At 35.0% G+C, this 15,312-nt stretch overlaps 1 protein-coding gene across 1 annotated transcript in view; it reads right to left on the reverse strand.

Annotated features, from left to right (window-relative positions):
* Nucleotides 1-15,312, reverse strand: part of Malrd1 (MAM and LDL receptor class A domain containing 1) — a 475,502-nt gene that overhangs the window by 404,511 nt on the left and 55,679 nt on the right. The window contains exons 5-8 of the mRNA XM_048367779.1: nt 14,280-14,376; nt 5,079-5,180; nt 4,402-4,548; nt 2,176-2,327 (exon numbers count right to left, since the gene is read on the reverse strand). Coding sequence (XP_048223736.1) covers nt 2,176-2,327; nt 4,402-4,548; nt 5,079-5,180; nt 14,280-14,376 — 498 coding nt within the window. The remainder of the gene's footprint in view (nt 1-2,175; nt 2,328-4,401; nt 4,549-5,078; nt 5,181-14,279; nt 14,377-15,312) is intronic.

Below are 15,312 nucleotides of genomic sequence, written 5' to 3' on the forward strand. Positions count from 1 at the left end.
TAGGCAAACTTCTCATTATGCATCATGAGACAAAATGCTCAGTAAAATTCTATATTATACCCCATAACTATGTGTATGGTATTGCTCTATATAAACATGAAATAATCTTACTCTTTTATTTAAATTAGAGTGAACATTTATGTAAATTTTAGATTTCCCTGGGATGTGGCACCTGAGAATAAGCTGCTTGTCTAGTTTTTTTGTATGGCTCTAATGCCAACAGCTTTGGAATAAGACGGCTCATTTTTAGTAATTTACAATTCTATCATATACACTATAGCTATTAAAATGTATCATTAATATTTGGGAAGGGAGCATATTTCACTATTCCTCATTAGAAAATACAATACAAATTTCTACATAACTTATGACTTACTTGACATGTACATGAACACTAATTATTTTCCATGTAAAATGAACCACCACAAGATTGTATATGCTTAAAGTACATCAAATATTATTTAAACTTTATGAGATTATTCTACTACTTTTTGCATTATGCTTTTGCCATAAAACAAAAGCAGCAATTAAAAAAGATCATAGATTAGATGGGTTTTCACTGGGTTTGGCTTACATAGCACAGGTGATAATACCTCAAATATTATTGATACATAAAAGGTACAACACATCTGATAGAAGTTAAACTTCTGGTTTATGGAGTTGGAAGTGTTCATTTTATAAAACTGCCCCCATAATACAAAAGGGGTAGAGAGATGTTGCCTTCCCTTCCCATAGATGGTAACCAAATAGAAATAAATATATCAAATAGATGTAACCATGGAGACCTATTATTGTAGGCACTATATTGTAGGTACAGAATGCTAGACACTTTATCTATGCTAAAAACAAAGGAGAATGTATCACACTAAGGCTACAGCTGTACTCATTCAACTTGATGTCTTAGAGCACTTAGAGTACTACTCTGAAAAGAAGCAAAATAAAGAAAACCAGCATGATTCAAAATGCTATAAAAATAAAAAGAGAGATAAAGACAGAATGGGTCCTAAATTTTCAACTATATTTGCAATAAGTATTCTTAATTTGAAGAACAGAGCACAGAGAAAAATTCTATTCAAATGTTGATAGTTGCACCCAGTTGAGTATACATGACAAAGTTTTTTTGGAAAATGCATCTAACTACTTCTCTGTTGAAGTTTCAACTAGATTTATTCAAACCATCCTAAGCCAAGGACACTCACTCAGATTTGTCTTCTTTCTTCTAACATCAAGAATGCCTGTAATCATTGCCAAATGTTTCTCGTTTCTAAAATGCCTGACTTCCATCTTTGAATATATTCTTTATAACAGAAGTTCTCACACTGCTTCATGTATATTCCTACTTATAATCTCTCATAGCTAAAGTTAAGTTAGACAGGCAGATTTTACTTCCTATTTGTAAATTGATTTATTAAGTAGCATAGCCACCACTAATTTGCTCTACCTAATATGACATTCCTAAAAAATTCAAGTGATTCATTTGTCTGTGTTTAATTAGCAAATACCAGTCCTTAAAATGTATGGGCTGGAACCAAAACAAATTCTTTGCTCCCATCGTTTGTGTGTATGTGTGTGTGTGTGTGTGTGTGTGTGTGTGTGTGTGTGTGTGTGTGTGCTTTCATATATATACTTTCAATAGCATAAATATATAAAGCCCAAACAGATCAGATCAGTTTCAATATAGAACCTCAGAACTCATTTCCATCAAACTGAAAGTATGCCTTCATCAATTTTAGCAATTTTACAGATCAATATTTTGCAAATTATCACATTAGCGGGTTTCTTTTGTTTTTGTTTTTTGTTTTTTGTTTGTTTGTTTTGGTCATTCATGGGGCTTGAACTCCGGGCCTGGGCACTGTCTCTGAGCTCTTTTGATTAAGGCTAGCACTTTAAGCCACAGCACCACTTCTGGTTTTTGAGTAATTAACTGGAGATAAAAGTCTCATGGGGATTTTTCTGACTGGCCTGGCTTTTGAACCACAATCCTCAGATCTCAGCTTTCTGAGTAACTATGCACATTATCTTTCGTGTATCCTAAAATGACTTTTGAATGATTTTTAAAAGAGAAAAAGTTAAAGAATTAAACCTACACACAAGCAAAACACAGCAACACAAGTCTCTAGCAATACAAGTTTCACTTAGTCAATACATTTGAAATTAATGCTAGCTTCTTCTTACCTTATTAGTATGCAAACCTACTCGCAGAACACTGTTTTCCATGGAGTAATGGAATTGGAGATGGCACTTCTTGGCGAAGCAGTGACACACAGAGCTGTGTAGATAAGCCTGACTGTTTAAAGCACTCTTGGCCCCCATCCATAAATAGAAACCTGAAAAAAAAAAAAAAGCACTTTAGAAAGTCAATTAGCTGGTTTCTACCTAAACACATCTATTTTATATCTGAAGATTTTCAAAACTATGCCTAACACACAAGCATTATATTTAAAGAGACAGGGTATTTAGAGATGATGACTGAAGAAACGAAAGGGAAGAGAATGGAGTCATAAAATTCAATGTATATTCTACAAAATTAAGAAAATTGAGGGAAGGCATGAGATTGGAAAGGATGATGGAGAATGATGAAAGAGGTGACATTAACCAAGATACATTGTATTTATAAAGTGCTCTGTTGGATGGCAATTTTTTGTACATCTACATAAAGAAAATAAAATATATAAAAAATAAATATGATTTCATCAATGAAAAATAATGGTTCTTATTTCATATGTGATTTCTAAAATGTACTAAATCTTTCCAAGTTCCTCATACCAAAATTGAATGGCATTCTCACTATGGAAAGGTGATATTCTTTAAAGTAGTCTATGATACAAAAATGTTTATAACATCAAATTATTATCATTTTCTTTTAAGTGTCATTATGCAACTTTCTTTAGTTAACTATTTTTTATTCCAAGAATTCTTTTCCCTGTTGCTAAGGATTTTTATCTTTGTATATAAAAAACTTTATAGTTACACAGAATATAATTTAATATGCCATCTTTCTTAGCAAATCACATAAAATAGGTTTTGATATCCATATTAAACTACACCTGTGGATTTTGTAGTACATGAAAATATTCTCAATCTATTTTCCCATCTGATATTTAAAATTAATTCTTAAATTCAGAGATACAAAGAAGTTTCTATGATTTATATATTAAAAATGAAGTATAAGTTGGGTGCTGGAGGTTTACACCTGTAATCCTAACTACTCAGGAGGCTGAGCTCTGAAGATCATGATTCAAAGCCAGATCTTGAAAAGTTTATGGGACTCTTATCTCCAAATAATCACCAAAAAGCAGAAGTGAAGCTATGGCTGAAGTGGTAGAGTTCTAGACTTGAGCAAAAAAAGCTCAAGGACAGTGCCCAAGGCCCTCAGTTCAAGCCCTACTACTGGCACCAAAAGAAAAAAATAAAGTAAAAACACAGTTTCTTTGCAAGTCGATAAATATTTCTGCAACTGCTAGAATTATAAAATAAATTTGAAACTCTACTAGCAATGTGTTAAGCTTTGATCAAAATAGCAGAGTAAATTAATACTTCTGATGCAATGCTTCTAACTCAAAGATGTATTAATGATAAACCAAATAAAATACATTTTTAAGAAAAGAGAGGGAAAATGAAACAATTTAACAAATTTCAGTGATGTGCAGATGATGAATAAAACTGACATCAAAGAACACTTATGATTTAGGATCAAATATGGTATGTTTTTTGATCAATTTAAAATTTATGGGAGACGTCAGGACCGCTACGGACCTCCACCAGAGTTTCCTCTGGCTTCGCCCTGCCCAGGCATAGTTCACCATCTTTCGGGTCTGAAAGGGAATACCAAAATCGAAAGGCACAGGGTAAGAAGACAAACGACTGCAAAAGCAATACTTGCAAAACTGTTTAGTGTAAATGAACTGAACAACTCATGGAGGTAAGGGGAAAGGGAGAAGGGGGAGGGGGGAATGAGGGAGGAGGTAACAAACAGTGAAGAAATGTATCCAATGCCTAACACATGAAACTGTATCCTCTCTGTACATCAGATGTTTGACAATAAAAATTTAAAAAATAAAATACAATAAAATTTATGGGGGGGTCAGGGCGGGGCCCAAGATGGATGTACAAAGTCAAACACTTGAAACAAGAGAACTGGGTTAAGAAAATTTGCTTATAAAAATACTCAACATCCTAGACTCAAGAGAACTAACAAGATGTGTAAGCCTCCAAGGATAACTGTGAAGTATGAGCCCCTCAACAATTGTTTTTGCACAGTTAAAAGTCTCAGGGGACTAAGCAATGACCCCCAAAATCACTAAAGAAGGACGAGTAGGAATAATGACAAAGAGCAGGACACACTGGAGGAGGATGGATGAGGACAAATTTCATTGAAAAATATTCATTTGTACTTGCTACCTTCCTCATTGCCGCTTTGATCCACTTGTGGTGCAAATGCTACTTCAGGGACCTCATTTGCTTTTGTGCGAATCCAGGAAGCTTTCCCAGAGAAATCCTCCGAAGCCCAGTCACATGTGTCCACATCAAATCCACAGACCTCACACACTACAGAAAGGAGCAAAAGACCTCGGTGGACTATTCAAGTTTATCAGAGTGGCTGTTTAAGCAGGGTTACATGCTATAACCAATTAAGCAGTTCACACACCACACTATCTGAAAATTTTGACCCAGCAAGCTTTACAATACATCATCTCTGTTCTGTAAAACTCTTTCAGTTGTTCCATTTTTGCATTCTCTGAATGAGAACTTCTATGGAAAAGAGAAAGAGATTTTTTGAAGTTTACTTTTACTGCTTATTTCAAGGTTTTACAATTTCATATTTGACCTTATGTATAATATAAAATCTGAGTAATGTATTTAGTAAGTGTAACAGTAAATTATTTCATTAAAATTAAATAATTGTGAATTAGTAATAATTCACATTGGAATTTTATTTTATTTATTGATTTTGGCAGCACATTGGAGTTTTAGAGAAGAAATATTGTATGCAATTTACACCTATGACCTACAACTGATTTCTGAATTGTATAAACTGTTACCCCACCAACAAGGCAGCATCTCCATTGAGTACTTACACCTCATTTGTCGATCTGTAGACTCAAACTTGCAGAGATCCACATGTGGGTGGCATAGTTCTTGCTCATTATTTGATGCTTCCTGACATGGTAACATCTCATCTGTCAGATTTAAAGAATGATCAGGAGTGAAATGCAAATGTTTCTGGAAAAGTTTGTATACTTCTTAGACTATAAACATTCACTCTAAAAAGGGAATATTTATTAAAATACACATGCTCACACACAGAATTAAATCACAAAGTCCATGTCTGTACTTTAATTGCATCACTGTGGCTGACAAGCCTCCAAAACAAATTGTGCATGTTTCTAGAGAACGAATTTGCCCTATTTTTTTGTCAGTCCGCGGGCTTGAATTCAGGCCCTGGCACTGTCCCTAAGCTTCTTTTGCTCAAGGCTAGCACTCTACCACTTGAGCCACAGTGCCACTTTTGGCTCTTTCTGTTTATGTGGTATTGAGGAGTTGAATCCAGGGTTTCTTGCATGCTACACAAGCACTGTACCACTAAGCCACATTCCCAGACTTTGCCCTAATTTTGAAATGGAAAGCATGCTGTTACAATTACACATGGGTTTAGCACAATTTATGTTATCTTTAATTGGAAGCTGTAGTCCAGAACTACCTCCTCTGAAGCTCCCTCTGCCTGGTTGTGGGGGGGAGCGGGCATGGGGTGATTTGGACTTGAGTAAGATTTGATGTCCTTCCTGCTACTACTGCAGCCTACAGAAGTTTGTTGTTCTCATTCTCTTACATAGGAGCTTTGATTTTCTTGACATTAAATGGCACCACCTACAGGACCATCTCATGATAGTCATCTACAGATTTTGATGTGATGTTTCTCAATTTCTGGACTTTTTTGGCACTTCATTTACTATAATTTTAATCACTTCAATATTCTTTGCATCTTCTCAGTTTTATGATTCTTCTGGTTGATGATCTTAAAGGAGAAGTTGGATGAAAACTCTTGCCATCATCTCTCTCACCAAGAACCATCACTACTAATAGGGATTATTTTCTGCTTATAATTTCAAATGGCCCACTGCCCAATGACTCTGTATTCCAGTTCACTGCCTTTCATATCTCAACTCTAACCACACAGTCATGAAATATCATGGACATATCAATCAGTGAGACATCAAATATTCAATCGTAGTCCCCTAAGATGATCTATCACCTAGTGATGCTGGGACCATCATAGTGTGTGTAAGAATGCCTTATTATGATTGCTCAAGGAGGAAATTACCTGAAAGATGTATTTCTCAGAATGTATCCTGGTCCTGAAGCATATGACTTTATTTTGATTGTACAGGCCCCATTACACTGTAGATCTACCATTTCTTCAAATTTTACGATCTTATTTCCTCTCCTACAAATTTTAGGGAGGAAATCATCCTCTGACTTCCTCCTACTTCATAATATTCTCTAGGCTAAAACTGGTTAGTGTTACTGTCGACCTGCTCCAGTGTACATGCGGGTATTTGAGGGGTCATGAGGAAAGGCTCTTGACTTGGTATCCTGGCAATCCTGTCTTTACTTTTTCTCCATTTTTTTTTTTTGCCAGTCCTGGGCCTTGGACTCAGGGCCTGAGCACTGTCCCTGGCTTCTTCCCGCTCAAGGCTAGCACTCTGCCACTTGAGCCACAGCGCCGCTTCTGGCCGTTTTCTGTATATGTGGTGCTGGGGAATCGAACCTAGGGCCTCGTGTATCCGAGGCAGGCACTCTTGCCGCTAGGCTATATCCCCAGCCCCACTTTTTCTCCATTTTTAAACAACTCAAATCTTCCTTTCCCCTCCTTACATTCTCAGCTGTTCTTACACAAGTACCATTCTCCATTTAGCATCTTGTGTCACATTTCACTGGACATATGGGGGAAATCAGAAGCAACCTTTCCAACTCCCTCCCTGTGTATTGTCAATGTTTTGCCCCTGGTAACTGGTAGATTGTCCATACCTTCCCTCTATGCTCCTTCTTTTCATGTGTATACAAAAAGCATCTCCTTTTGCTTATTTAAAGAATCATTCTAACAATTTTTTCCCATTTTGTCTACATCTACATATTGTTTCCTTATGAGATTATTCTCTAGTGCCCAGTCACAATTACATTCATCTTAGGAATACCCACTTCTCATCAATAGCTATGATAACTTCTCACTGTGCTGCTGATTATCACAGCCTCCAATTTCAGTTCTTCTTTATAAAGCTGTATCTGATATTTAATTTTCCATCTTCAATATATCTCCCTCCTCAATATGACCTATCAGTGTTACTGGTATACTTGCTCACTCTTTTCTTGAAGTATTTTCTTTTCCCCATTCCAGAAGTTTTCTCCTATACTTCCTCTTACCTATCTATTTTTTTCTCAGTCTCCTTTGCAGTTCCCCATATGGCCTGAACACAATTTCCTCAGAGCTCAGTTTGTGGGCCAAATCCCTTCTCTAGACACTCACAACCTTGTTAATATTACCCAGCCTTGTGTCTTCAAATCTTTCCCTTAATGCTAATGACCTACACTTGTATATTAAACCTTTTGCTGCACTTCAACTCCAACATCCTGTTACAAATTTGACCACTTCTCTTGGATAACCAATAAGCACATCAATAAAATTAGTTCTATGTATAAACTTCTGATTTTTCTCTACCCAAACTATTTCTTCTCACAGTCTTTACTATCTTAACTAATGACAAATTCACACTTCTAGTCCAGAAGGAAATTTGGAATATTCCATGACTCATCTCTCTCTCTTCTTTTCTGTGTGTGCGTGTGTGTGTCCAAATTTCTGCTTTTTCTGCAAGACACACACAGGCTATGACTGCATCTTACTCTCACAACACTCCTACTACAATCAGTCCTGGCTCTAGGGAACATGGTCTCTTTATGAATTGTGACTTCATAATTAGTCTGTTTGTTCCTGCTACTGGCCTCTCTGCAATTTTTAAATCTGTGAGTCAGGTTGTGTCTTTTGCTTCAAACCTTTGCATTCTGTATGAAGTGAAGGAGACATAAAAGTCTTTACTACAATCTTTCTTTTTCATACAGACCAAACATATCCCTGCAAACCTATGGTTTCGCAATGTCTTCCAACAAATCACCAGACATGTTCCCTCTGCTCCTTGGCTTTTCTACTTAGTTAATTTTGTATCTAAAATGATTATGCTGAGTGCTCTATTCAAAATGTCACTATCATACACTCCTCACTGGCATTTCTTGTCCAAGTTCTGTTTTCATGTTCTCCAAAGTCAGTATCTCATGTGATAAAATATACATATTTAGTTGCTCTCCACTTGAATAAGATGTAAGCTGTATGAATGCAATGATTACTATTTGTTTTTCTGCGGCTACATGATATCCATTGCTTAGCAAAATCCTTGGCAGCATAGTTCAACAAAATGAATAAATGACATTAGAAAAAAAGCAACAAAAGGTAAAAAAGTTGGTTATTTATAAATCATGTACATTTTTATTTGTGATAAAGTTGAAGAAATTTCTTATGACCATGTTTGACCAATACATACATAGTCGGGTTTCTCACAATGAGAGTTTACAAATGATGAATATGTAAATTTCCTTGTTTATAGACACACTGACAATAAAAGTGCCTGTGCAATTAAGGAAATGTTGCCAATAAATGAAGCTAAGAATGCACAATAACAATTACCCTGAAATAACTAAAGCTGTAATTTCTGTTGATTCATATGATCTACAAATCTTCTGCCCCTAGGGCTGCATAATTAAATACAGGTCATACTTCAATTAAATCCGATATATTATGGCTCATTTGTCACTATTTATACGAGACTATAAAAATGTTTGGCAAACAACACCAACCCAATAAGTAAGTAAAAACTGCACAAAATTTAAGTGTACCTTATACCAATTGTCCCTTTGTAATTTCAACCAGTTCATTACCATTGTTCCCTGAATTAACATTTATAATAATAAAAATAGTGGAGTGTGGGAGTTTCGTTGTGCTTTGTATAATTTTCAATTAGTGTATCTCCGAAACAAATCATTTGATTTATTCAATCCATGAGCGCAGTTATTTAAACATGTGGTATTTGTGTTTGCAATCATATTCATTCTTCTCTCCCTCTCACTGTCTCCGTCTCTTTCTGCCTTTCTGTTTCTCTTTCTTTTAGCCTTTCTTTTATTTCTCTTTCTTTTAGCCTTTTTTTATTTCTCTCTTCTTCCTCCTTCTCTTTCTTTCTCTCTCATTCTTGATCTTTTACTACATAACATATGGTTGTAGAGAGATATTTGGAGTATTTTAAATCCGTCTTCAATGGCATATGATCAGCAAGAGGAAGTTCTGCCAACCATTTCAAGGTTCTATACTAAGGAAGTCACATGTCTACAGACTGTCATCCTTCAAAGCTTATCTTTCACAAGCAGGTTGGGTGAAATTCGCCAGGAACTCTCACATGTCAGAGAATGAAGTCCACGTTTCAAAGATATTGCAGTCAAAGTTATAAATAACATCCAATTTGATTATAGATATTTTAGACAATTTCCTTTGTCAATTTTCTCAAATGAGAAAAGGGTTTCTACTAACAGTTATTGGACCTTAAAGGTAACTGAAAGCTAAGATTTTAAAAATTAAAAGACTTTAAAAACCTTTAAGTGGGTATGTATGCATTATGAAGTATCTAATTAAGGGGTTATTTTTGTACCTGTGACACTGCAAAAATGGCACTAAGGAAAATTCCTGGAAAGTCTATTTAAGAAGAAATCATATACCTTTATAATATTCTGACTATAAACCACAGCATGCAATTTTTATAAAAATTATAACCAGAAATTTATTCAAGGATCAATGTCATTCAAAAACCATGGATTAAATATGTACTTCCTTAATTACAAATCACAAATCTTGATTTCCTTTCTACAAGTGATAGTTTGGTAAACTCTAAAGCATTGCCTCCAATAAATTTCCTGTGAATTTTTACACCTTGGGAAGAACTAAGGCTAAAGTTATATTACTTGAAGGTGTGGCTATAATCTAACAAGTTTTTGTAATACTATAAAAAGATCTTTTATTTTATTGCTCAACTTTTAAAGAATTCATAAACCATGAAAGCTATGATAAACAATCACTGTTATAGAATTATAGAGTTGTTTTCCTCTGGCATTTTTTTATTTTGTTGAGTTTTTCCCCCATCTGAAAACCATTGAGAGACGTCTTCATGATGAATATACCAAGGACTCAAGTAGGGAATGGTAGAGAAAAAATATATTTTGAAAGAAAATTTAAACTTAATTTTAACCATGTAAATTTTGAGCTTTTGTTGAAAATAAGATTGCTAGCCAATTGCATGGCCAAAATATTTCCCCTTACTTTCTGTCTTCTTCCTGTTCTAAATTTTAGAAATATAGAGCTCAACAGTTATGACCACAAAGTGATGAGTATATGGTAAATTTCCCCTTCCCCCAAAAAGTCACTCTGTCTTTGATTCTGTTGAAGAGGAATAACACATGCATAACTATTTCCCCCCTTTCCGTAAGTCATTTAAGCAAACGTATCTGAGTTTTTGCATCTAAATGCATTTTTTATCCTTCTTCATAATGGGATTTTAAGATGCAAACATCCTTAAGACATTTGTTCACCTTTGCATCCAAGTCTCTGATGCTCCACCCTCAATTTCTATCAGTGTCATGAGAAATGCATAAGTCTAAAACCACTGGTTCTAGTTAGTTTGGTTCTGTTCCAAGGCTAGTCACTGCTAAGTACAATAATCAATAAGGGCTTGGCGTTCCTAAATGCTATAGAACCTTATTTATCATATAACCTCCATATTCTGTGATTTCCCCCTAGCATGCCTGGAGAGAAGCCCAGAAACAATCACTCCCCCTATGTTTCCAGTGATTAACTAGGTCCAGTCTGTTATGATAGTGTCTGAACTTGACTGCAGAGTCTCCTTGGAAATTTAACGCTACTTAGTTTTACCACCTCTCACATGCCTGCCATTTATAAAATCCAAGTGCCAATTCTAGCCCATGATGCTTTATGCTTTTCTTTCAATATTAATCTTTATGCTGCTGTATTTGCCTCCCAAGAGTTTAAATATGACCTCAGTTCTTACTTATTGAAAAGAAAATCTCTCTGTACCCTTGCCTTCAAAGAATACCCCTTATCTGGATCTTTACTTCCTGTTAAAGAATACCTTAATAGCTTTCATAAAACATGATGACATCCCTTTTCAATAAAACAGAAAGTTTAAAATAAGGAGAAGAATCATTCCCATTACAAAATTTTGCTTCTACAGAAATATATTCATGACATCCATTTTGTTATCTATGCAGGTCTAACATACACATTTTCTAAAGATTTCATTCTGGGATTTCAGTATCTTCTTCAGTAGTTCTAAATTTTGTCATGGTAAATTAATTAAACATGCATGTAAAAGGCATTATCTTTAGCAAAATCCATTTCCACATTCTCTCAATTATATTAAAATTGTATGAATATCCAGAACTATTTGAAATCAGAGACTTAACTATTTTTCCCTTAAAAGTTCAAATTTGTGATACTTTCATTCCAGCTAAGATTCATTCTTCAACTTCTATGATGACTCTATGGAGGCCTTTGAAGTTGCTTACTGTAAAATCTGGCACTTATCTTCTGAATATTTATTATGGCACATCTACTTTGGCCTTGTCCCATATGTGCATCATAGGTAATTAAGGAAATGGCTTTGGTATCCTGAATCAATGATGGAGCAACATTTTATTTCTGAAATGATAATAGAGTCTAACTATGGACAATCTCAATGTTCAAGTACCAAGAATGTTCCTGTATACATTTGTAATGTACATACAAATTCAATGGCAGCAACCCAATAGTGAAGTGAATCAAGACAAAAGCTGATTTTATTGCCTATTCCACTTCTGAGGGTAATTAAACTGGCCAATGAATAGGGTTAGTTAGGAATCATTTTGTTTGGCAGACCATAATTTCTGCAGAAACTGTAAGATTCCTAGAACAGAAAGAGACTGCTGAAATAATCAAGAATAAAAAGTACATTAAAGCGAAGCATAGAATCTGAGCTCTGAATTCAGGAACACCACTCTGAAGTAATAGAAGAGGGAGAGGAAGTAGAGACTTAAACAGGAGGAAAGTCAGAAGTTGAATGTGTTTTGCCTGTGGTTGATCATATATTCTGTACCGAATAAGTTGTGTATATTCTGATAAATCTAATAAATGGTATTGTTTAGTGAAAAGGCAGGAGGTTATTTACTTACAAAGTTGGCCATGTGTATAATTTGTTTCCATTAACCTTTCAATTTTGATTTGTATATATTTCAATGTATTATATAAGGATTCCTTACTGATATATACCAAACACTGAGAAGACAAAAACAGCCAAAAAAAATTGTATCTTTTACATAATGACTAGAGGTAGCTCCCATAAAATCCTTCCTTTGCTTGGGTAACAAGATAGGCATATCTATAAAAATCTATCAAACCAACAAAAGTTCTGTCTAAAATCTAAACACTGGGATGTGAGCATGTTTGACAATGTAGCACACTTGCCTAGCACGTACTAGGTCCTTTAATCCCTAACATGACTAAGTCAATAAGTAAACAAAACACAATATAAAATTCTTGTTCTATTTTAGGAATAACAACATATGTCTCTGAATCCAACAATAATCAGAATTCCTTTCCACACCAACAAACAAACAAAAAAAACAAAAACAAAAACAAAAAGGAAAAGCTGTTATGGTTTGGATATGGCTTGAAGTATGTCACCCCTCGTGTTCATGTTGGAAATTTCGTCTCCAAAGTGGACAGAGAGACCTTTAAGAGGAGGAAGGGCTCTTTGAGGTTTCATTGGATAATTGTGAACACTGTTCTTGAAAGGAACTAAGCAGTTCCGTGAGATCCTGGTTAGTTATTGTAACTGGTTGTTATAAAAGAGCAAACATGTCTCCTACAGTTTTTCTGGCTTTCTGTCTCACCATAAGTTCTCTTCCTGTGCATGCCCTCTGACTGTGATGCTATCCATTATGTCATAATTGTCACATCATAAGATGCTCTTCTTTGTGCATGCTTTCCTGCTGGGATGCTATGCATCATGTCATGATTGTGCCATAAGTTGCTCACCAAAGCCAAGCAGAGGCTAGCAGAATTGTTTGGACCTGCAGAACTGTGGACTAAAGAAGCCTCTTTTCATGATAAAAATAAAAGCCAGGTATTTCATAATAGTAAGAGAAAATGGACTAACTCAGAGCTATCTGTATTCTGTGATGTTAAAGCACTATTTAATAATATTTAAAGAAAAAGTACCTGGTCTATAAAAATATAGACACACATATTTCACATATGCTTGCTTCTTGCTTATTAGATTTAAATTATTTTATCCTGACTAAATTATACTTTTGTTATTTATTTATTTATATTTGGTACTCGTCCTGGGGCTTGAACTCAGGGCCTCTTCACTTTCCCTCACTTTTTTGCTCAAGATAAGTGCTCTGCCACTTTGAGCCATAGCTCCACTTCCAGGCTTTTTGGTTTTTGGTTTTTGGATTTTTTGGTGGTTGATTGGAGACAAGGGTCTCATAGACTTTCCTTCCCTAACTGACTTTGAACCTCTATCATCAGATATCAGCCTCTTGAGTAGCTAGGGTTACAGGGATGAACCACTGGCACCTGGCTTAAATTAGGCTTTTAATACTTAATTTTTCTTATGGAAAAAATACAAAAGGGAAAGTTAACATCATTACTTAACAGGGGCCCAATATAAATACATTTTAGATTTGATCAACGTAATCTATTAATGTCTTTGAGTATAAATAGAATACAGAGTATAAGATCTCCATCCATTTTGTATCTGCATATTACTATAATCAAACCAATTCTTTGGGAAGATAATTTAAATACTACTGGACACCTGGAATGCACAGATCTCTCATCAAGATTTAGCTAGGAAACAACAACAACAATAGCTGAATTATTCAAATCTGAGAGCAAATTGACCCATTCAGTCCTCTGTAGTATTTGCAGTCTATTAAAAAAAAATAGCGTCTCTGGTCCTCCAGTCTAATTCCAGTCAGTCATGTGTAGTGTATTAGAACAATGGTGAATAACCCTCACAAAACCATTAGGTAAAAACAGAGAACAGATGCAAGTCAATACAATACGTAAATTGCTACAAACTTTTGTTTCACAAAAGGATCAAAATAGGAGGGAAAAAAAGCCTTACCATCTGCAGGCAAGCAACTTATCCCAAAAGATATATCATCAATAGCAATGACTTCATCCTGTTCATAATTTTCAATCATTTGACCTTGAAAAACAACCTGTACAAAAAAAACAAAAACAAAAACACCAAATAAGGGATATCACTATTTTGTAGCGCTCTAAGAGGAAACCTGCAAATAAGAAGCAATGCCACATCCTAGAATTTCTCTGGTGACTACACAAATTCCACATAAAATGGATCAAAGCAAATATTCTCAAAGACAAAAATAAGTGATGCAATGCCTGTATCTCTAATGTATGGTCTTGGTTATGTAACTTGTTTGTGAAAGGAAGTAAAACTCATCTGGCTTCTTCTCTCCAGCCATATTCCAAGTTTAGATCATAGGTGATCATGTACTTAGCATGTACTAGATCTGTATCCAAGTTCTATCTTAGTCTCTAAATCTTGTCATTTTGGCACTGAGCCCCATTTTTTTTAACCTCTAGCTCTTTAAATAGTATTCACAGTCAAATTCGATGATGTTGACTTAGCTGCTTGCACATGATTTTCCTTCCATAGGTTAGATAATATCAACTGGGTTTTGTATCATTCAGCAAAATACTGTTAAAAAAGACTGAATACTATATCATAATAGAGGACCAGTACAAATCTGTATCAAGAAGAAATATTCTGATATTATTAACAAGGAATTTAAAAAGAATACACTTTCTATTTTCTTATTACCTACAATAATAGAGGGATCTCCAGCTTATGGGCAATATAAGGCATGAGAAATAATTAATTAGAGGATTCAACACACACACTTCTCTAAGTTTTTGGTGACTGCTTGTATTAATAACTCTGTATGGCCCATGAATGATGTTAACCAATAGTGTCTACCAATATCAAAATGCCCTTGACAGAAAAAAGTCCCCACATCTATAAGACAATGGGTGTGTCATTGGACAGTTTTGTCTCACACTCACTACTAAACAGTGAAGAAAACTTTGAGCTTTCAAAGCAACAGAATGAGAGTTGTGGCTCAACTAGTAAA

Source organism: Perognathus longimembris, chromosome 18, assembly GCF_023159225.1.
Source record: "Perognathus longimembris pacificus isolate PPM17 chromosome 18, ASM2315922v1, whole genome shotgun sequence".
Taxonomy (NCBI): domain Eukaryota; kingdom Metazoa; phylum Chordata; class Mammalia; order Rodentia; family Heteromyidae; genus Perognathus; species Perognathus longimembris.